This window comes from Sabethes cyaneus, chromosome 2, assembly GCF_943734655.1.
Source record: "Sabethes cyaneus chromosome 2, idSabCyanKW18_F2, whole genome shotgun sequence".
Lineage (NCBI taxonomy): Eukaryota > Metazoa > Arthropoda > Insecta > Diptera > Culicidae > Sabethes > Sabethes cyaneus.
The window spans coordinates 31,872,567-31,895,903 of NC_071354.1; the positions used below are offsets into that span (position 1 = coordinate 31,872,567).

The window sequence follows — 23,337 nt, forward strand, 5'->3', positions numbered from 1 at the left end:
ATCATCCAGCGGTTCCAAACCTCTTGTGCCGTACAACGACAGCCTCGCTACGCTAACCAATAGCTGGAGAACTTCGCATATCTACGCCAACCTCTTTTGGTAAAGATGGCTGCAGGAGTACTTGCCATCGATAAGTCACACAACGCACAAAGTGGCATTACCCGGTAAAGCCAATCCAGATTGGCGACGTAGTGATAGTCACCGATCTGGATTGACCAAGGAACTCATGGCCCAAGGGACGAGTTATAGATGTCAAACGCGGTAAAGACGGTCAAGTACGTAGCGCTACAGTGAAAACTGCAGTCAATGTGTATGAACGACCTGCGGTAAAGCTGGCAGTTTTGGACGTCGGCGCAACACTTAGTAAGCAGGACCCAGGCCCCTGCGTACTGGGGGGGGGGGATGTTACGCGATATGCGAAACACGCCTCCGATGTACAGAAACTATCCTCGAGAGTCGGCACTATCGGCAGCACTGGTAAGGTTGACTAGGATCGAGATCTGTCACGTCATAATTGTAAACAAACGAACAAGAATCATTATCGAACTGAACGGACGTTGATAAAAACTCTTATTTCTTTATCTTAAATTTTAAAACATATCTAATTATACTAAATTATTGGCTAAAGTGCATACAGTAATACGTTAAAGTGGTTGAAGGCTTAAACTAGTAGTACGGATTAACTAAGAAAGGTAAAAGTTAACGTAATAGTATAGTTAGTTAGTATTGAACATGGAAATCTAACCTAAAGCTTTAAACTTATATCACAGAATGAATTTGCTGTAAGATTGTTACTTTTATTTAAATATATACAAAAGTATCCAGAACATAGAAATTCATTATGTTAATTCTACGTTGAAAATACATCTTTTTCATCAAATTAAAAATACATTATTTAGTCATGGAGATGTCCGGAAGCTTCAGGTAGACGTGTTTAAACATACTTTCACTAACAATTCAGATAGAATTACACATGTCCCAGCTATTTAATACGCCATATCTCCCAAACTGCCAATATTGTTTTTTCTAGTTAAGTGATTCTTATTTAGAATTTTCTGGCGAACATTTTAAGCATATTTATTTGAAAATAAAATTAGGAGTGTTTTGAGATATTCGCATTTTTCGTTTTAAATTGCAAAAAAATGTATGATGTTGACAAATTATATAAAACCTGCACCTGCAGAATCCATCAGCGTCGGCTCGGGAGCTGGCGGGACTGACGGATTATTCTAAAAGAGCAGTGGTGTGAGTAATTGAGGGGTGCAAGGATACTCTCAGGGCTCTGCAAGGCACAGGTCAGACGTTGGTGTTGAACTCTTGATCGTCAACTGCGGTTGAGGGTCATTCGGAAAGTCAAGGCTGATCTCAGCATCACGGAATGTGCTTTGGCGAAAAAACTGAATACAGACCGCTACGGTGAATCCGTTTCGGAAGTGCTTCAAGTGTTCCAGAGCAAGTGGGGAGCCCAATAGAAGCCTCAAACAATAAACAAAGGCTGTGCGGCCGGTGTGACGAAACGCGATGCATGTGTCTGATTCGACGATGAATAAGCTTCAGAAAAGGCCGATTTCAGCCAAATCCAACGGTTAAATTCTTCATGCTCAGGTTTGCGGTAGGGTTTGTAGTAGATTCGAGATTGGTTTTGGGGATGGATTCGTGATAAAAGGTCATGACTTGGCGAGGGATCTGTGTCATTGGCATCCGTGTGAAAACCAGTGTTTTTGATGGATAAGAATTCGGAGATACACAGGGTGCCTAACCAGGCGGACTTTGCCCTTCGTTAAGCCCCATAATAGCCTAACGCAGTTTCAGCTTGCATGCTACAATGAACAACGGACTTCATTTCATCTATTTATTCAGAGCTTAGTGCACCAGATTGTCCCCGGGTTCGTCCAGTATTAAATTACTGGCGGATAATGAAGAGAAAGCTAAAAATGAAAAAAACAATCACCAACGACATTGATCGGATGAGGAGTTCGAGGGTCCGGCTGGTCGGGGTCGTGACTGGGGACCCAGCTAGCACCAACTCGTATATCAATTTACGAACACTATCGTAAATATCTCCTAACAAACTCGAAATCGTAACTAAAGCTGGATAAAGTGGGATCAAGTTGATTTGTTGTCGTATATAATGATAATGACTGACATACATACGATTTTCAGCACAAAATCGTAGAGTAGTACGGAGCGACTCGCGCTTAATCGGATATTATCGTGTATAAATACTTATATAGTCGTAACGCTCAAAATTATTCGTAATCACGTATATCGCCTCCAAAATAGTACGGATATGCCAATTTTGCGCATGAAATACGATTTATTTAGCATGTATATCTGTACGTAATGCTGATTTTTACCTTTTTTATACATATGAAAATGTTAGCTGGGGAGGGTGTGTACCGGCTGACGAGCTGTGTCAGCAGTAGGTTTTTTCATGCAATGTGACATAATTCCTATGTTTCATCCTCAGAAACTGTTTCGATTCAAAAACTAATCAATGCGGGACACTTTCCGGGACGCTTTGTCATTCGGGACAAGCCATCCAGTTTCGGGACTGTCCCGCATAATCCGGGACGTCTGGTCAGCCTATACTAAGTACAACCGAGCATTATTTTAGCTGTTTTTGAATGCTGATTTTTCATAATACCTCACAAATTCGTGAAAGTAGTAACTGTATCTACAAATTCTACAAGTTTTTTTTAACTTCAAGCTTAAATTGCATCAAGTTTTGATTAATCCTCTGCTGCTCGAATAAACTGTTCGACTGGACTACTCGACTCAACTGCTCGACTCGACTGCTCGAATGAACAGCTCGACTCAACTTTTCAACTAAACCACTTGACCCGACTACTTGACTAAACCATTCGATTCGACTGCTCGACTAGACTACTCGACTTAACTGCTCGACTGGATTGCTCGATTTAACTGCTCGACTCGACTGCTTGACTCGACCACTCGATTCAACTGCTCGACCGGACTGCTTGACTGAACAGCTTGATTTAAGTGTTCGACTAGACTGCTCGACTTGACTGTTCGACCCGACTGCTCGACCCAACTGTTTGACTCGATTGCTTGATTTGACTGCTCGACTCGCGTGCTCAACTCGAGTGCTTGTCGCGATATCATATGGTCGGTGTTAAAGCAGACCGGACAAAGTCGCAAAATTTTAAAAAATGAGTTAATGATAGCAAACGATCAAGAATTTTCTAAGCAACATTTTATTCTAGTCAGACTACATAAATGTTGTAAACAACCAGAGTTAGAATAGAAGATGATTTCGAAAGCAGCAAACTTTGAATGCGTTATTCTCGAAGTCCGAATTTCGCCACTCGGTTCTGTCTGACTTAACACCGACCACATGAATCGGTCTGCGGCAGACAATAGACGGCTCAGAGCCACTCACACAAAAAAGCCATATTACCCGCCTATAGAATCAGCACAGTGGAGATAATGTTTTTATTTAGTTAATACGATCATAAACACTATTTGTTTCAGTTTTCGGCTATGACTTTTATGTACAAGATCTTAGAACTATATTATGAAATATAAGAACTCAAAGTACTAGGTAATACAAAGATTAAACATCTTCGCAAACACTGGCCAATGGAATGTATTCGCAGTTTTCTGAATTCTGAACAGACATTTATATTTTCCGGATCGTAAGATTCGGGGTCAACTAGTATTGAACTAGCTTTAAAGCAAGGTGGGTCACTGAATTCACCAGCGAACCTAAATATGAACCCAAGGCTACGATTGGACTTGTCCAATATGGCAGAAATGTGGGACTTCATAGTGAGTTTCTCGTCAAATATTACTTCAAGATCCTCTACCTGTTCCACCCTATTCAGATTTGCTCCAGAAATTTCGTAATTAAACTTTATTGCACTTCTAAGTGCGGTGAAAGCTAATGACGCAACAATTGATTCCTCATGTACCAGTCACCAAACAAATCCAGCAGCTCCTGTAACATTCTGCAGTCCTCAATTCGTTTGACTAGAAGAGAGATTTTTAAGTCATCAGCGAAGAAAAGCCTTTCACCTTCACTGAGAAGTAACGCTGCCTCGTTTATGTAGATACAGAATAGCAGTGGTCCGACATTGCTACCTTGTGGTACACCAGAATGATTTGTAAAAACGGTAGATCAGCAATTGCCAAGTGGTACGAAGAGTTGCTTATCCATAAGACACGCTTCCAACCATCTACGTCTTGTGGTATTCAAATTTATTAGTATAAGCTCATACTATTTACGGAGAACGATCCTTGCTCACAAAATTTGTTTCTCTGGATCGTCCGGGAAATGTTGCAGTGAAAAAAAAGTATTTAATAGTAGTCAATAGTAAAATCAAAAATCAAAAAACCGATGGGAAAAAGATCAGTCAGTTTATAATACAAATGCCGAGATGCAGTTAGTCTAAAGGAGGAGTCAAAAATCAATGAGATAAGTTTGATATCGACAGCAAAAAGGTATTAAAAATCAAGCACTAAAATTGTCCAATTCATCGTCCCTGAAAAGCATCCGGTTTTTAGTTTATGTTGACCAAATTATAATAATTAAGATAATTATCCTAAGGACTAAACTTGCATAGAAAAGATCGTATTTTCTATATTGCGTTGTTTTTATAGGTAAAGGTCAAGCACGTGGATGGACGATTTCAAGGTGTCTATTTGATCTCCGTCAGTGTCCAACGTCCCTGCATTTCCCAAGATAATGCAACAGTTTCCTGCCATTTTTTGGCACATCATTCACATTTCCATCCCTAAAACATACACTATGTAAATAAGCTACGGTCTTTGCGCTTCGCCGAAATTTAAATTTTAGAAACCGTGGAAATAGGACACAGTTTGTTTTCCTACCCACCGCGTCTCGGTTTGGATCCAGTGTGCGCCGGTTTATTCCGATCGTATCGTTACTAATATTATTCGTTACACCAGCAAAACAACAGAGCATCTCCTGCATGGGAATAAATGTACTTCACTGTTTAGTTTTTCTCTGATCTCTTAGAACTACTCTTTTTTATTAAAACAGTTGGCTGTGATAGGACCGAATGAGTTTTGTGTTGGTGATAATGATCTATTTAAATTACGCTTCCGGAATATTTGCATGATAATGTAATGCATGTTTGTGACTCAAAATAAACGCTTTTGCGAAAATGAAAATGCATCCCTAGATTAGTTATGCGCAAAGCTTTCTCGACTATGTTGTATCGTTCTGAGTTGGAAAGGTGGGATCCGAAAAATATTCTTTAGAAAGTCGGAAGGGACAGTAAAAAAACAAAAGCCTTGACCGTTCAAAATTCACAAAAATCCGAGAGCAGAATAAGTACACCTACTAAATTTGTGATTGACTACATTCTCTTCATCCTTCTACTCCTGTGACTCGACAAAATCAAAATCGGTTGACGAATGATGTTGATGATGATGATGGTGATGATGATTTGATGGTGGCGACTACCTGACAGATACCTCTAATTGGCGGCACGTGGAACTACGCGGTGTGTGCGATCTTCTCGCTCGGCTATCTGCAAGTGTTTATCACCTTCTGCCGGGCGTTTCAAGAAGGTGGCATCGGCAAAAACGGGTCGACCGTTGCTGTAAGGATTAGTACACTCACATTGGTTTCTAATTAGTTTTTTTTATAGTAACTTTTCCCAAAATCTACCTCTAAATGCAATTTATGATTTCGGGGAAAAGAACCATTCATAGAGCCGTAGCGTTTGATCGCGACTAATCGGCTGCTAATACGTACACGAACAGCTGCGCGCACTAGTGCTTACCGCCTATTGACTAACGAGTGGGTTTGGGGTTTACCAGCACGCACATACCGCCGGTGTTCAATTAAGGATTAGCTAACGCGGAACCTCATGTGCACACTGGGTTATAAGCAATACACGCCTCATTTGGGGATAACCAAAAAGTTACACCAAACTGTTTTCATTTTGATTTCATTTTTAATAATTTATTTTTTAATCCCCACGTATCTAACATGGCCTCATCTATAACAACTGCTCTATTGCGAATACTACCAACACGAACAATAAAACATAACCACCAATGCTACTACTACTACTACTACCACCACCAACGCTACTACTACCACCGCCATTGACAAAAAGCTTCCGTTACTGGGTGGCATCGACATTAGGATAGTACCACTTTACTTTGCCGTGTTTGTGTTTGGGATGCTCGCGTACCAAAACGCAACCGTGATCTTCACGGGAGGCGTCGGCAAGAATGGATCAACTGTGGCCGTAAGGATCTCCGTGGCTAATGGGTACCTTAAAAAAAGGGCTAATTGGCCACGGGATGAGTGTTGTTTATTATTTTCGTTTTGTGCTTAGTGTGTTTTGGATTGTTGTTTAACTTGTACAACTGTGCTAACCTGTAGGATGTGAAAGTGTGCTTGTTTGTTTGTAATTTTTTGTAGGTACAGTATATTTTGTCGTAACAGCGTGAAAAAGAGTAGGAAAAAAATATTTCAAACTTTCATACATATTGAAACGTAACGTCATTTCTCCAAACATCAACAGCGACCAATCATCTAATTGACGCCTCGGGTTGTTTGATTGAATTACTCTCATTCTCAGTCAGCGAATTTGTCGTTCAATTGAAATAAAACCTGACGAAACGATTGCTGGAAATGTGGGATATGAAGAAAGGTCGACAAAGGCTGTGAGAAAAGAACAAAATTGTCCTTAATTGTCGCACCTGTCCGCTGTTGATCAGTTATGTTGTGGACAGTAGTGTGAATTTGTATATAACTTTGCTTTAAATCATATTCCAGCTAGAATACATTTTTCGCTCCTGAAGTGGTTAAAACACGTGGAAAATATAGTTCTGGGTAATTTGTTATAAGCAAACGAAAAGAAGGCCGATGGAAAATCACCTTTAGCTTTTTCTATGTGAACTTCTGATTGCAAACATTTAGTCATTTAGTTTAATCATTTTCAGATTTTAAATTATTTTTGTTATCAATACAGTGGTTTGTTTTGTAACTGAGGTTGTCGTCATTGTTTCATGTTGCCAGGGAATAAGAAGGGCCTCCATCATTCTCTCGGCAGACTGTGAACTAACCTGGCATTGAGGACGTCGGACGGGTTTGATATTACAATCTAAATGTAGCTTTCTAAATCCATAATGGTATTGTAGGTAATCCGGACAAACTGACGCGACTGATCAGAGCTACATTGGATCGAGTGATGTGTTTCGTACTGGGACACTCTCGAGCCCCTTCGAGACGCGGCGAGGGTTGAGACAAGGTGACGTTTTATCCTGCGTGTTGTTCAACATCGCTCTTGAGGGGGTGATCCGACGAGCGAGCATCGAAACGAGAGGCACGATTTTTACCAAAGGTAGCCAACTTCGCGACGGCGGAGGCAATCTACGCCAGACTGAAAGCGGAGTCTAGGAGAATTGGGCTAAAAATAAATGCGTCGAAGACAAATACATGAAAGGAAGAGGCTCAAAGGAAACAAACGCACGTCTCCCATGGACGGTAACCGTTGACGGCGACGCACTAGAAGTGGTAGAGGAGTTCGTGTATTTGGGATCGCTGGTGACCGCGGACAACAACACTAGTAAGGAGATCCAGCGGCGCATCCAAGCGGGAAATAGGGCCTACTTTGCCCTTCGTAAAACGCTACGATCAGGAAGCATATGCCGCCGTACTAAGCTAACAATGTACAAAACCCCTTATAGTCTTTTATGGACTTGAAGCCGTGACACTGCTCACGGATTACATACGCGTCCGTGCCATGTTCGAGTAGAAAGTGTTGCGGACAATATTTGTCGGAGTACAAACTGAAAGCGGAGAGTGGCGGAGGTGTATGAATCACGAGCTACAGGCACTGCTTGGGGAGATTCCCATCGTACATCTAGCGAAAGTTCGCAGGCTATTGTGGACCGGACACGTCGTAAGGATGCCGGACGACAGGGCGACGTAAATGGTCCTTTTCAGGGGGGTCCAACGTGCACGATGACTCGACCACGTCGAAAGCGATTTGCGACTTCTGAGACGACTAGGAAATTGGCGACGAGTGGTCCAAGACCGAGTTGAATGGAGACGAGTGCTTGAAACAGCACGTGCCACCCCGGCTTTATGCTGAAGAAGAAGAAGAAGAAGAACGCACTTGCAGTTGGTGTTTTTTGTAGTACTACTGGTTGAGGAATTTTCTACGGACCTATGGATCAAGTGTTCGTACCTACGGATTTTTATAAACTTCACGGAAAAAGTTGGAAATCTCTTTCAGATACAAAACTTACAAGTACGCTACATACATGTGAATAGTAACCCAAAATGCACAACTTCATTCTTTATGTTGAAGGATGTTGAAAAGTGTCAAAAAGGCGTTAAAATAAAAGAGACGATAAAACCGACAAAAGACGCCAGAAAATGCCTAAAGCAGATGTCAAATAACGACGAACAGACGGCGAAACGCATTAAAATGATGGTAAAAAGATCATGAAAGGCGGCAGAAATATGGCAGAGAGATGACAAAAAGATGGCGAGAAAGTACCGAAAAGACAGCAATTAGATGACGAAAAGATGACGGAAGACGATGAAAACAGAAAAGAGTTGTGAAAAATTACTATGGAGAGACAATTAATTAAGACACCGAAAAAATCGCCGGAACAGTAATAAAGAATGTCAAAAAAAGACTATAGAAAACGATAAAAAGACTGTAAATAGTGTAAAAAAGGCAAAAAGAAGACGACAAAAAGGCGGTAAAATAGCGATAAAAAAGAACATGACAAAAAAAAACAAGTAAAATGCCTCAAAAAGGGGCCAAACAAACGAAAAAGACGGCGAATATACGATAGAAAGACCATGAAAAAAGTTGTTCTTGTCATGACAACAGACAGGACGACGAAAAAATGGCAAAAAAGTAACTAAAAGTCAGCAAGGAAAAAAACGGCGAAACGACGACAAAAAACGATGAAAAGATTTGACCAAACCTCGTGATTTTAGTCATGACCTTGAAATGCGGTCAGGCATATATCAATATTTTTTGAAACGATGGTTCTACAAATGATGAAGGGACGGTAAGGGAAAGTAATGAAGAAGGATTTTTTGGGAATGGAGGGGAAAGAGTGGAAAAGAAGGGGGGGGGGGTAATAGGTAGCTACGCTTAACAAGTTGTCGTTGTGACTTCTACTTTTTTGTCCAATGCAGGAAGGTGCATTATAGTTTGGTTCGACCCATGCACCTTCCAGCATTGGACAAAAAGGCAGGTATCACAACGACAACTTGTTAGGCGTAGCTACCTATTACCCCCCCCCCCCCTTCCTTTCCACTCTTTCCCCTCCATTCCCAAAAAAATCCTTCTTCATTACTTTCCCTTACCGTCCCTTCATCAATTGTAGAACCATCGTTTAAAAAAATATTGATGAAAAGATTCCAAATATGGAAAAGAAAAACCACAAATTGAGAACGAAAAGCCGCCAAAGCCAGGATTTCGACCGATTCTTTTTTTCTACCGCAGTCACACCAACGCGCATTCAAGTTTACACCGTCCGTTTAGTGGTGGAATACGAACGCTATGCATAACAGAACTAGCAGTTTGCTCAGTCAAACGCCGATTGAACGCAGTAGAACGAACGCATTCCAAACCTTTTTAACATTTTCGTTTCGATCAAGTTGCCTTTACCGTTTGGAGCAGCGAATGACTGCAAAACAGTCTAATGACTGGCAGTCACCATGCTAACAAAAAGCAACCGCACTATCGTATGATTCAATACTACAAAAAACAACCACTACATGCGCATGGAAGAAGTCGGTTTGACTCCGTCCAATACAAACGAATATTTTGCTTGTGTCGGACCGACGTCCGGGTGACAAACTATTACTGTAAGCAGCCGATTTGGAGACAAAAAGAGAAACGAAAAAATACGTCACCGTATGGTTCTAGTCAGTTCTCGTGCAGTTTATATTCTCAAACGCAAAGCAAAACGGCAGATCGACTGTTTGCTTTTGCTGAAAGGCCGCATGAATTGTAAGACGGTAGCAGCGCAAGCGGCAGATTGGATTCAAAAAACAGTCAAATGATCGTTCAAAAAGCGCAGGTTGAATGCGGATAGCATGCGCATTCAAGGCAGTCACATTCAACTTGCGATCTCTTTTCAAGCCCTGACCAAAACACGATCAAAAAGACGACAAAATCGGCAAAAGGCAGCCGGAAAAGCAACAAAAATATGCCAAACATAGACGTCGAAAAACGATGAACGGATGACAAAAATACGACGGAAAGGTGGCCAAAAAACTATGAAAAGACGACAAAAATAAGATACAGAGAGATAACAAATACGAATAAAGACAACAAAGAGATACTTAAAAGACAACGAAAAAAATATCGACGAAAGAAAGACGGAACGAGAGCATATTGATGATAAAGAGATGGCATAAATACGACAGAAGTACGATGAAAATAAAAGTATAAGATACCACATGTGATATTGCTAAAAAAAAGGCAATGAAAAAAATCATGAAAAAGTAAAAGTGAAACGATAGCGAAACAATGGCAAAACAGCAATAAAACATGAAAACGAAAAACAGGACGAACAGGAATAAATGACTAATTTGCGGCAGTAAACCGACAAAATAATGACAAAAAAAAACAATAATAACATGATGAAAGCGGCGAAGAACCACCGAAAAAAGCGTTGAAACAGACGTTAAAAACGACGAACAGACGATGAAAATAGGATGAAAAGGTGACAAAAAGACTACGAAAAGACGATGAAAATATGACTGAGAGATGACAGAAAGACGACGAATATGAAAACAGGACAATAAACAGATAACAAAAAGGCGGTAAAAAGGAGTAGAAAAGACAATAAGAGGACGAAAGGATAACAAACAGACGACAAAAAAACGATGAAGAGGCGGCGAAAAGAGGAGAGACGATAAAAATATGCCTAAGAAATGACAAAGAATGTCAAAAATGATAGCAAACGACGAAAAGAATAAAAAGATGCAGAAACGGAGATGAAGAGAAGACATAAACATGGCCAACAACGATTACAAATGACGACAAAACGCCACCAAAAACGATAAAGATTCACAACAACTCGCTGAACGGTAGTATCCCAGATCACTGTCGGCATATGGGTTGAAGAACTAATACCGGAGGAGTGGTTGGATGCAATGTTGTGAATCGCGCGAGAAGTCAACCATGCCATGCTCACACGCGAAGGAGTATTACGCTTATGCCGCACACGCAGGTGTGAAAGAAACAATCGCCGGGGCTGTGTGCAGTCATTCTACTACCCACACACTCGCGCACGCACTTCCTAACATCGTCTTCCTGCATAGCTTAGCATAGAGATAGTTAAAAGACAACAAAAAAAATATCGACGAAAAAAAGACGAAAAGAGAGCATATAGATGACAAAGAGATGGCATAAATACGACAGAAAAATGATGAAAATATAAGTATAAAATACCACATGTGATATTGCTAAATAAGGCGTTGAAAAAGTGAAAGTGAAAAGATAGCGAAACAATGCCAAAACAGCAACAAAAAATGAATAACGAAAAACAGGACGAACAGGAATAAGTGACTAATTTACGACTGAAGAACGACGAAATGACGACAAAAACATGATGAAAGCGGCGAAGAACCACCGAAAAAAGCATTGAAACAGACAATGAAAATGGGATGAAAAGGTGACAAAAAGACTACGAGAAGACGATGGAAATATGACTGAGAGATGACAGAAAGACGACGAATATGAAGACAAGACAATAAACAGATAACAAAAAGGCGGTAAAAAGGTGTCGAAAAGACAATAATTGCACGAAAAGATAACAAAAAGACGACGAAGAGGCGGCGAAAAGAGGAGAGACGATGAAAATATGCCAAAGAAATGACAAAGAATGTCAAAAATGATAGCAAACGACGAAAAGAATAAAAAGATGCAGGAATGGAGATGAAGAGACGACATAAACACGGCCACATAGCGCCAAAAACGATTACAAATGAGGATAAAACACCACCAAAAGACGATAAAGAATAACAACTCGCTGAACGGTATCCCAGATCATTGTCGGCATCTGGATGGAAGAACTAATACCGGATGCCTACTCACACGCGAAAGAGTATGAGAAACATAGCATTCAACGCTTACGCCGCACGCGCAGGTGTGAAAGAAACAGCCGCCGGGGCCGTGTGCAACCATTCTGCTACCCACACACTCGCGCACGCACATCCTCACATCGTCTTCCTGCATAGCTTATTCCGGAGTCAAAAAACCCGTGGGGAATCAGCTGCCCGTTTCTACTCACGGGCGGAAGTACGAGCCGTGAGTAATCGGTATCAGCACATCGGACTGCAACGATGAACGACGAGCGATGACTGTAGCTGTTAGCTAAACACACTCTCGCAAAAATCCGTAGCAGTGCTCAGTGCAAGAAGAAATAAGTGCGGGAGTTTTAAAGGGGTACTTATGCCGGCGTGTTCGTTAGAATGAGTACGTGTGTGTGAGAAAATTAGACCACACGAGTGTGGGCTTCGCAGCACTGGTTAGATGGCCTCATTTGCGCTATTTTTTAAAAAGGACATCAACTCGAATGGAAAAATTATCGAGGCATAACATTGCTCAACTCGACCTATAAAGGGCTCTTCGGCTCTTCCGTATCCTGTTCTGGTTAGCGGAGTCCTTCGTCGGCGAGTACCAAGCTGGTTTTCGTGAGAGTCGCTCCCCAACGGATCAAATTTTAATGTGCGTTAGCTACGGGAGTGCAACTCTCGTCACAGACGCATCTGTTTTTGGATTTCAAGGCGGCGTACGATGCATTTAACCGAAATGAGATGTGGCAGATATTGATAGAACATGATTTTCCGATTAAACTAATTAAGCTGATTCGTGCGATGCTGGAAGGGTCAAAATCATGTGTCAGTCACGTCAGCCATGCATCATGTGTATAGAACTAGGGGAATGCACTGAAGCAAGAAGATGCACTCGTTAGCCTGTTTTTCAACATTACCGTGGTACATGCTTCTTGGTTCTGCGAAACCGTAGAGCAGTGAAAGAAGGCTTTAGATCTTTTACTTTGTAAGCAGCAAGGTTGGGACTTACTTGGGAACATGGGAGTCTAAATGGTGTTGGTGCCGAAATGGAGCTGGATGGATGGAGAACAATATGAAGTACTGGAGGAATGCATATACTTTGGAAGTCCCGAAGTTTGCAAATTTGCTCAAAGCAGGTGCTCTACAGATTAGATTCTCCAAGTGGCCCTTTATGGACCTGACTCATGACGGGTTTTTGCGCGTAAAATCCTTCTATCAATACTTGGTGGCAAAACGGAAAATTGAGTGTGAACCGAGAGCTGTGTCGAGTGTACAAATATGCTGATAAAGTGAAGACAGTACAATATAGGAGGCTGCGGTTTATTAAGCACGTGGCCGTGACCGACAATACTAGATGATCATAATGCGTTGTTCAGCACAGGATCGACGACGGACCGTCGCCACTAAAGTGAAGTAAGTAAGTTGCTTCCAAAAGTGCTCGAAACTGCTTGGAAAAATTGAAGACTTGGAGGGAAAGGAAGATATTTTCTTTTCCTAACCTCTAGCAGGACCAAAGTGTCGTCGAATGGATCGTCAGTTTATGGCTCGTCAAAGGACGAAGCCTCTTGAAGATTGCGACCTTAGCAGTGACTTCTTTAAGTATTTATGGAAGGTGCGTTTGAAGTTCCAAAGTCCAGAAGGTCCTTGACGGTCAGACTAGGGTCACTGATTACACCGTCAATATCCACTTCAGAGTACGCGTAACGCACTGTGGATGAATCACCCTAAGTCACAGACTGAATGAAGCAAATACTCCAATCAGCAGCAAAGTCCCCAAAAAAGACTCAGACGACATTCTCGCAAATTTTAAAATTTTCCTTTTCACTTGTTAAAAAGTGAGAACTGTTCTGTTTATCAACTGGCATGCGTGTGTTTATCATACATAACATATTAATTTATTTCAATGTTTTAATGCTTTCTAAGGTAGTGACAGTCAAAAAATTACGATTTGCTTTCACTCACAATTTGTTTTTTTTTAACTAAAAATAATGAGTTTCCGTCATGTAAATATTTAGTTCGACTGTAGTGTGTGCTGCATCCATGCCTAGTTTGCACGGCCTCAGAAAAGGTGTATGGAAAGAGCAGATTTTTCCGTTATTTTTTATTTTAATTTAGCATTCAGGTTCAAATAGTCATCATTCGATTTTTGGATTTCGAGAGCGTTTTTATTTTTTAAATATCTGCTGGGTATAGTTGATTTTTTTAAAGAAATTTGGAACCTCTGCGCGATCATTTTGATCTGTTATAGTAGTCCTAAGGCTTGTTTAGTCAGTTCTTTGATCTGGCGATTTCGATATTGGTTTAGACAGAAAAGTTGAAGTTTTGGTGTGGGTTTATTTTGGTTTGCAATTGTAAGGTACCCGTTATTCACTAATCAAAATACTTCTAAAATTAAATTTATATTGGTAAAACAGGTCTTGTTTGCGAAGTATTGCTTTCATGTGTGTGCGTTTGTGTGTGATAATTTAAGTGCCTGTGATGTTGCTGATATTGCTTGCAAGGTAGTAGTTGTAATCGGTCCCCACAGGGAAGTTAACAAAACTAGAGTAAATCCACCGAAAAAAAAAGTATTTCTGTCACATAACAAATATCGGAACACTAATAAAGCAGATAAATTTTTTCACCACAACAACACTAACCGTCTAGCGTTCTGTGTCCTCTACTGTCTCCTATATCCAACCTTCACACACACTAATTTCACCCTACCATTTTCTCTTTGTTGTTAAGTCAGACGAAAGCGGATTCCTGAACGCACATGAAACCAACTTCCACGAATGCTTCAGGCATCCGTTTCCGATTTACCAATGCAAATTGCCGCGAAACCGAATGTTACTGACAGTTGCTTCTCTTTTGCTACCTTGGTCCTTGGGGCTCAATATACCACGGCTGAACGATAGGGAACCAGCGTCCTATCGCCCATCATACCGTTCCTGTTTGTGGTGGTGCCCGCCTACGTTATCTCGCAAAAGTCCACCGATCACATCTACGAGAACTATCCGTCGTTGTACATTATGGCCTTTGGAATGATCACGGCTAAGGTGACTAACCGGTTAGTGGTAAGTAAAGATTCGAGTGGAATAAGTGGAGAGTTCATCAATTAATAATGACTGATTTCCGTTTAAGGTTGCCCATATGACCAAAAGTGAGATGGAGTACCTGGATTGGGGTCTTATAGGACCCCTGTGTCTGTTCCTGAACCAGTACTTCAACAGTTTCCTTCCAGAGTATTATCTTTTGTGGTTCGCACTGCTCTGGTGTTCTGTTGATCTAGTCCGGTATTGTGGTCAGGTACGGGGTGGTGGTCGTTAAAATGAAGTCAAATTTCGTAGTTCTAATGTCTTGCCTTTTTTCTAGGTGTGTTTGGAAATCTGTGCCTACCTGAAGATCGAGCTGTTCCGTATCCAGTTCCCAGCGAGACCGCAGATGACATCACAAGGTACGAACATGCCGCATCATCATCACGAAGGTAAAAACGGTACGCATAACACCCACATACAGCAGCCGGCGCTGTCCCAGCCGGCAAATAGAAAACATCAGACGCGCGCTAGCAGTAGGAAGCATAACTCCCATCAATAACCATCAGGGGGTGGTTGTTGTTGTTTGCAGAGCGTTTTCCTTTTTTGGTTTTTCGCAAAAGCGTAGAATATTGTACTACTTATTATTATAGAACAATGCGCCAGTCTTCTCTGCGGGTGCTCCCTTGATGGACTCCCAAAGAGATTGTGATTTTCGATTTTTGGGTAGGGAATTTGCCAATAGGGTAACGAGGGACAGCTAAAGAGCGAAAACGGTACAGTCTTTTTACAGGGTGGAGAGGTTCGATCGTCAAAGCCTAAACTTTTCTTTTTCACAATATTTGAAATTTGCGTTTATGAGTGACAGCAGTTCTTCATCCCATTTCTCATAAGCAAAATTTCAATTTATAAATGTTTTTCATTTCACGTGAATTTTCAATTAGGGAATTTACATCCCCCAATCCGGTTGAAAATTGATTAATTTATTCAGTAAGACCAAATATGTCATTCCACGCTGTTAAATCTAAATAGGGTCAGTCACCCTTCATTGTTTGAAAGACATAGTTTGTCGTTGAATCTCAACGCGAATATCTTTTCATCCTGTCACGAAATTCTAAAAGCAAAGAAAAATGTTATCCTTCCTATGGTCATGTTTTTCGTAAAGGTCAGGTGAGAGTCGCGTAGGTCTTGGTCGTTGGTCCATTCCAATCGTCCAATAAAGTTGCTGAAAGTGGACACAGGGGTTATTAGCAAATCAGATGCGCAGGTGTTTGATTGTCCCACAAATGGAAATGCAATGGTAAAATCATTGAACACTGGTGGATCTATGTACATAGGTTGTGCACTGGTATTTGGATCGATTGATCCAGCTAATGTTTTCTGAACGAATCCAGGGCCAGGCACAAAGCAAACTATATTAAACGAAGAGCAACTTTTCAATAGGCAAGTCGCTGTCACTAAGTGGTCATAATTTGGTTGGTCAAATGGCAAAATATTGAAAGTAGAAAACAAGAAATATTCTAAGCGGTACAGCGCAGCCTTGAGGGCAACATGTCGTGCATGTGGTGTTACTTTTTCAAAAATGCATGTGAAGACAGTTATCATTCTATAACATTGATAGTGGCTACAGTCGTGTAAATATCAGGAAATATAAACGACGGATACACTGCCCGTAACTTATTTTGAAAATGTATCTACGGGTTCGGCCATAATAAGAGAAGCGGAAGTTTTGATAATGCATAATGTGAATATGTTGACAATGTGGATAATTTTGGACATTTTTGCTTGGAAACACGTAAGGCTAAGGCGTCGCGGTTAGAAAAACCAATAAAATGAAGCTTCTTGGTAGATAGAAGGCGAACGAGGGGCTTAGACTGGTAGAGTGGTTACCAATTTTCTTTGACTCAAGGATTTTACCTTGGCTCGAACCACGGAATTTCCAGTTTGGTAAAAAGGAGCAAACTACGAACCTAGTAAGTGGTGCTAGCTGCTACAATGACAACCACCTTTTCTAATTTTCCGCTCTTGTTCCTTCACATCTTATTCCGATTTGGGCAAAAAAAACTATCGTTATGAACAAATAAAATATTGATTTGATGTCATATATTCGGTCTTCGGCAATGTTGTTCAAATAGTCGAGACAAATTTTCATTTACATGGTGTTTCTAATACATCTAAACCGCAAATGCGCAATGAGATATAACAATTTAGATTTTGGGGTCAAACTGACCCCAAGGTATAAACAACGAAAGTTTTCTTTGTACAGATTAAGAGGCCTGACATCTTATGACAAGGTCTGCCTAACCCTAATTGTTCCATCTATCTCGGTCTATGTTGCTGCCACAAAGACAATCATTAAGACTGTCGCATATAGAGTAAAGCATCTAATGTCTTCGATGGTGTACTTTACATTCCACCTGGTTTTGAAAAAGTGGCTAGCCTTTGAAGTTTTTCTAGCTTTTTTTGGGTAGGTTTCTCTTTCATTTTTGGTCTTCAGACCAACGAGGCATAGGTAATTCTGGGTCTCACAATAGCCAAATTGATCCAATGAATCATCTTCGGTTTCAATTTCCAATGTTGATCAAAAGTATGTAAAAGAATATCCATAGAGTATTTGTAGCTTTGTTTACTGCCTGTTCTAGATGTGTTCCAATTATGTTTTCTGTCAAGAAATACCCCACTTTACTTCAGTGGCTTGCCGTCCTAAGACAAAGCTTGTTGAACAAGCTTTCTCCAGTTAGCTCGATTGTGAACTACCGCTCTTCAATTCCACGGACACCGAGTACTCTCTGCCAGATCTCGCTCCACCATCTTGCTCGCTGCTTTCGTGGTCTTCTTGTCCCTACCGGATTTGAGGTAAACACCATCTTTGCAGGGTAGTTGTCCGGCATTCTTGCAACATGCCCTGGCCATCGTATCTGTCCAGCTTTAGTCACCTTTTGCTGGATATTGGGTTCGCCATAGACCTGGGCGAGATCCTGATTTATCCTCCGCCTCCATACTCCGTTCTCGTGTACGCCGCCGAAGATCGTACTTTAGCACTCGTCTTTCGAAATCAAACTTGTGTTATTCAACGTAAGTCTTTTCCTTCCGGTGAATGGTATGATAGTAATTTTATTGGTATTAATGTTGATCGCACTCGCACCATGATGAATTCAAATTTAAAGCAATTTGCATTCAGTCAGCGATGAGTTTGTAATTCGATTGATAAAGCTTTGCCATAGCTTACAGTTCTGAACAGATCGTATATAGAGGAATATCTTTAGATCATCAGCGTATAGTAAAGGGTGTCCCACATCAAATTGCATCACGGATTTCTGGCTGCAGCTTCTTCTGTACGGAAACCCACTTTTTCTTCGTGTCTTCCTCAGATTTGACCTCCTTGGGATGTTTTGCCCAGTATTTTTCGATGGGCCTTAGTTCCGGTGCGTTTATGTCCTTGGGAACGAAAGTAACCCTGTTGGCTTCGTACCACTCCAGGACATCCTTTGAATAGTGGCATGAAGCCAGATCCGGCCAGAAGATCGCAGGGCCCTCGTATTGCTTCAATGGAGGAAGCAGACGCTTTACAGAACTCCTCCACTCCTTGAGGTGGATCTGCCCGTTTACAGTTCCGGTAGTCACGAACGGCGCACTCCGTTTGCCACATGATATATTTTTTGGCCAAAATATGTATTTCTTGGCAAATTCTAAAGGTTTCTACTTCCTTACTTCCTCCGGAAGATCAAACTTGTGCTGGGTGATGAAGTACAGCAGCCTAGTAAATCTCATCATCTATGATGAGAGAATTAAGGATTTTCCAGATGCTTGCGCAAAATAAATTCGCCACGTTGGTTTTCGGCCATTTATCCCAATTTTTGAAAAACTGACCGCGATAAAAATACAGTGTAAACAATACACTTTATTTCTACCCAAATTTTTAAGAGAAAATATTCGACGGATAATTTTCTACAGCGTTCCTTCCGTGGTGCAATTTTATGTGGGACACCCTTTAACTTGCAACCATATCGGGTTGGGCAGAAAGCAAACGTCATTTAAATATATCATGAACAGTAATGGTCGCAGGTTGCTTTCCTGCGGAACGCTAGATTCAGTGTAAAAACAGTACGATTCAGTTGAGCCTAATTTAACTGAGAGTAGCCAATTTGTTAGGTAAGCTAACAGGTGCTCCTACGCGACTCAGTTTCCAGAGCAGATTTGGTGTTCATGTGGTCACAACCAGCTTCGAATTCTGTGAACGTGATCCGCACTTGCCGCCATGCTGCTGGTACGTGGCCTAGTAGCAGGTTTAATTGAAAAAGGTTAGTTAGAATTGGTGTTAAAAACGCCTGGCTTTTCTTTATTTGCTTTATTTTGCCTGGTACAGTAAGAAACCAAATTTACAACCAACGGGTGAAGTACTTCTCGCACGTCTTCTAGAAAATATACAGACGCTATGCCAATTTCAGTCTTGCCGCGGGTCGTTGGAACCTCCATCATAAATTATTGCTCCAATATCTTTTGTATTCAACTCAGTAATTGGAAATTCTCTTATTTTTTTGCCTGTCAAAATGACCGTTCTTGGCAAAAGCTGAGCCTCGGCGTAAATTAATTTACACGAATTTGTAGGAATTTCTTGTATCCTATCTATACACGGTGAGTAGTAATAACTGTCAGTAAAGTAAATGGCCATCAAACTAAGACGCTTGCATAAATGTTGATTTTAAGTATATTTTGTGTAAAGTACATCCATAACATTTGTCTTAAATTAGTCCAATTCAAACCTTTCTACCTTTGCTATAATGATCAGTTGCTATCGCTGTTGAAAAACGCTCCAGTTGGTACGCACGATATTCTGAGGCATTTCGTCCCAAATCTTCTCCAAACGTTGCTTGAAAGTGTCCGCAGTCAATCCTTTGGTGCTCCCCGGTTTGTAACCTAGCATGTAACCTCATGTCGAGAGGATTCCTACCAGGTGAAGAGACAGGCCACCTTTTCGAAGAAATGAAATCCGTAAAATTGTCCTCACCAAACCTGCGTAGCTTTCGCCTGATGAGACGGCACAGAATCTTGTTAGAAGCAGTATGTTTCATTGTCGTAGTGTTTTTGACGCTTCCCATCGTTTGGCCCATCAAATGGTTTTTCAAAACATAATTGATGGAATATTTAGTGTTGATTCGAACACAAGGTTCAATGGGCAGCAATAGAACCTTCAATTTTTCAGAGAAACATTCCCATACCATCATCCTGGAAAGCCTGGGAACATTCTGGAACCTTTGGACTGGCTGTTTATTCCGAGGAATATTAGAACGATGTGCTGCATGCATCCGATCATTTTCCTGGTTGTGGCGAGCAGGAGCAGGAACATTTTTTCGTCCGAAAACAGAATTTCACAGTCACCGTGCCTGCTTGAGCAGTTACCGACATCTTTCGACTCTTACAAACTTCTGCGTTTCAGTCAAACCGCGCATCCGTTGCACAATGGGCAAAAACGAGCTCGTAATGCCAAGAATTAGAAGCCGCTGGTTTTGAATCTTACAAGATACCTATTCCTATGTAAAAAATGCAGGAAATCGACTGGTGATGGTTTCATCCTGCGCAGACTTCGAGAAGTGTTTCATTTTGCCCTATTATCCCCAGAAATCGTGAAAAGCTAATTAAACAGTATAAAAACTTATTTCAAAACATCAGAAGAAACAAATTCCATTCATTCCACACTGTGCGAAATGCAAGAATAGTCCATTTTGCCCAATTCACCCCTGAATGCATAGTAAAACCTAATTAAAGCGATTAAAACTAGTTCTAAGACAGAGAAATAAACTCGAATAGCTCCAGTACATTTGAAAGACATCAGGGTAGTTGAATGTCATCGATTTAGTACCGTGATGAATTTACAATCGGTCCGTTTTGCCTGATTCTCTCCTAAATCTACAAAAAAACACGTTAATTTGCTATTGCGTAAAAATACGTAATTTTTCAACGATGGTGTCTTTAGAGAAGTTTATCAATAAAGTACGGTGCATCTTTTTAAACTATTAGAATGATCTTATAGTCATCTATCAGGGTGATACAAACTTTCGTTTTTTTTAATCCGTTCAAAAAAATTTTTTTTCTTCAGAAAATTTGTACAATACACTCAAATGAGCAGCTTTGCTGAATATAGTAACTATGTATCTTTTACTAGTTGTGAGATATGATTTGCTTAAAACACACACTTAAAAATCAATTCTGCACAATAACTTTGCATCCAATTTATTTACTGCTTTCAACTGTTCCTCAAAGTTATTCAGTATGAAAAATTACACATTTTTTCTGAAGACTGTTTTTGCCTTTGAGTTAGTTTTAATCGCTTTAATTAGGTTATCTATGATATGGGGGTGAATTGGGCAAAATGGACTATTCTTGCATTTCGCACAGGATTAAATCGATGGGATTTGATTCTTTTGATGTTTTGACAACATTTGGAAGCAATTTGAGTTCATTTTACGGGCGGCAAAGAAGTTTCTGTATTATTCAATTAGCTTTTATCATGATTTTTGGGGATAATAGGGCAAAATGGACCACTTCTCGAAGTCTGCGCAGAATGAAACCATCACCAATCGATTTCCTGCATTTTTTACATAGGAATAGGTATCTTGTGAGATTCCAAACTAGCGGCTTCTAATTCTTGGGATTCCGAGCTCGTTTTAGCCCATTGTGCGTTGGTTTCTTCGTGGTGGATTGCGAAATTCCCAGTTCTTTGGCCATCTTACGTCCAGACTGATCCGGTTTCAGTCGAATTCGCTCGCTTAATCGTTTGATGGCATTACAGTGCGATTACATTACAGTGCGTTTGCGGCCAGGTTTGGGGTGTATTTTCCAAGAATCAATTGTATCGCTTTGTGTAACTATAAATCTTTCGTTTATTTCAAGTGGCTTCAGTTTTTTTTTAAATATTACACGGTCGAAAATTATTAAAAAACAGACTTATCACAAGTTCCCTTTTTGTGTCCATGATTACCACGAATCTTAAACGAATGAAAATTCTAAACAAACTTGCAAGCTGTTTTATGCAGACAAATCTGTGATTAATCTATTTTTAATTAAACAGTTACTACTCACCTTGTTTGTAACGGTTCATGGCTTCTGGACCCGTGCTATATCCAGTTTACTTTCTGTGAATCTTCTGCAAAGTAGCGGAGTCGCTTCTTTTGCATGGTGATCATTCACTTGAACAAATTTAATTTTTTTTACTATTGGATAGTTTAAATCAAGTTTGTGGTATGGTCAGGTTGTGCTGAGCTAGTACTGCACCGTCCTGGACGATGCTCCGTTCGACTTTACGAAACTTAATTAGACGCCCTCAAACATTCATCCTTAGGCTTTGGCCGCATTATAGTCATCCGGCGCTGTGGCTGTGTGTCGAAAGCCAATCTCAATCAACAACCCTCCTTTATCGTCGCATGCGAAAGACAGCTCGGATCCCTTACTGGCGGAGTTAAAAGTTAAGATAGCTTTCCCCTCAGGATATAGAGAAAACAGATGGTCAAATGAAATTGGTGTCATCCCATGTATGATCAGAATTTAGAATTGAGATTTAGGTCGTATTGGGTTTAAACAAAATATGGTATCGAGGCGAATAGTAGGGGATGTAATATTTGGTCACAGTGAATAGATATTGTCCGGATTGGGAGATATTTTTTTGGTCATTTAACATTGTTCTATATACATGATGGAAACGATCGATAAAGTCATTCGTTCATTCAATCAATTTGATGGAGTTAGCAGAATTTTGGAAATATTTTTATTAAATTGTTTAAAATTTTGACGTAGAGCTACGTCGAACAAGAAAACCATGCCTTGCTAGGCCATCTCAGTGCCATGCCAAAAAATCTAGAAAGGTGAGTCACGAAAAGTTGTTAGTTGAGCGCTACTGATTCAGCGATTTCCTGACAATACTCTTTAATCGAACGTACATCAATCAACCGGAACCGGATCTTATACGCATCGACTCCAATGTGAGTGATTTCTGAGTGCGCGCAATTAAAAAATGACCAAATGTCATGCCATGCTATTTTCAGTACATTTGCTAAGAATATAAGGTGTTTTACTAGCACAGACATCAATTTTCATTGCCTAGAAAAATTAAGTTGAAGTCTTCTTTGGAGTCCACTTTTTTCCACGAGCACGGACGAGTAAACTGACATAGTCTGACTAATTTATCATTACCACTCCACCAATATTTTATTGTCAAAAGTTCAATTTTCTAAAAAAAAATTTCTGCGAAATAGTCTGATGACT

At 40.5% G+C, this 23,337-nt stretch overlaps 1 protein-coding gene across 4 annotated transcripts in view; it reads left to right on the top strand.

Moving 5' to 3' along the window:
• LOC128737397 (cholinephosphotransferase 1) overlaps nt 1-23,337 on the top strand; it is a 44,870-nt gene that overhangs the window by 18,071 nt on the left and 3,462 nt on the right. Inside the window, exons 3-6 of one of the 4 annotated variants that reach the window (XM_053832025.1) lie at nt 5,460-5,591; nt 14,962-15,120; nt 15,188-15,352; nt 15,419-15,539. In XM_053832025.1, coding sequence (XP_053688000.1) covers nt 5,460-5,591; nt 14,962-15,120; nt 15,188-15,352; nt 15,419-15,539 — 577 coding nt within the window. Of the gene's footprint in view, nt 1-5,459; nt 5,592-6,113; nt 6,249-14,961; nt 15,121-15,187; nt 15,353-15,418; nt 15,540-23,337 lie in introns of all 4 variants that reach the window. The other 3 variants (XM_053832024.1, XM_053832027.1, XM_053832026.1) reach the window with 3 other exon arrangements.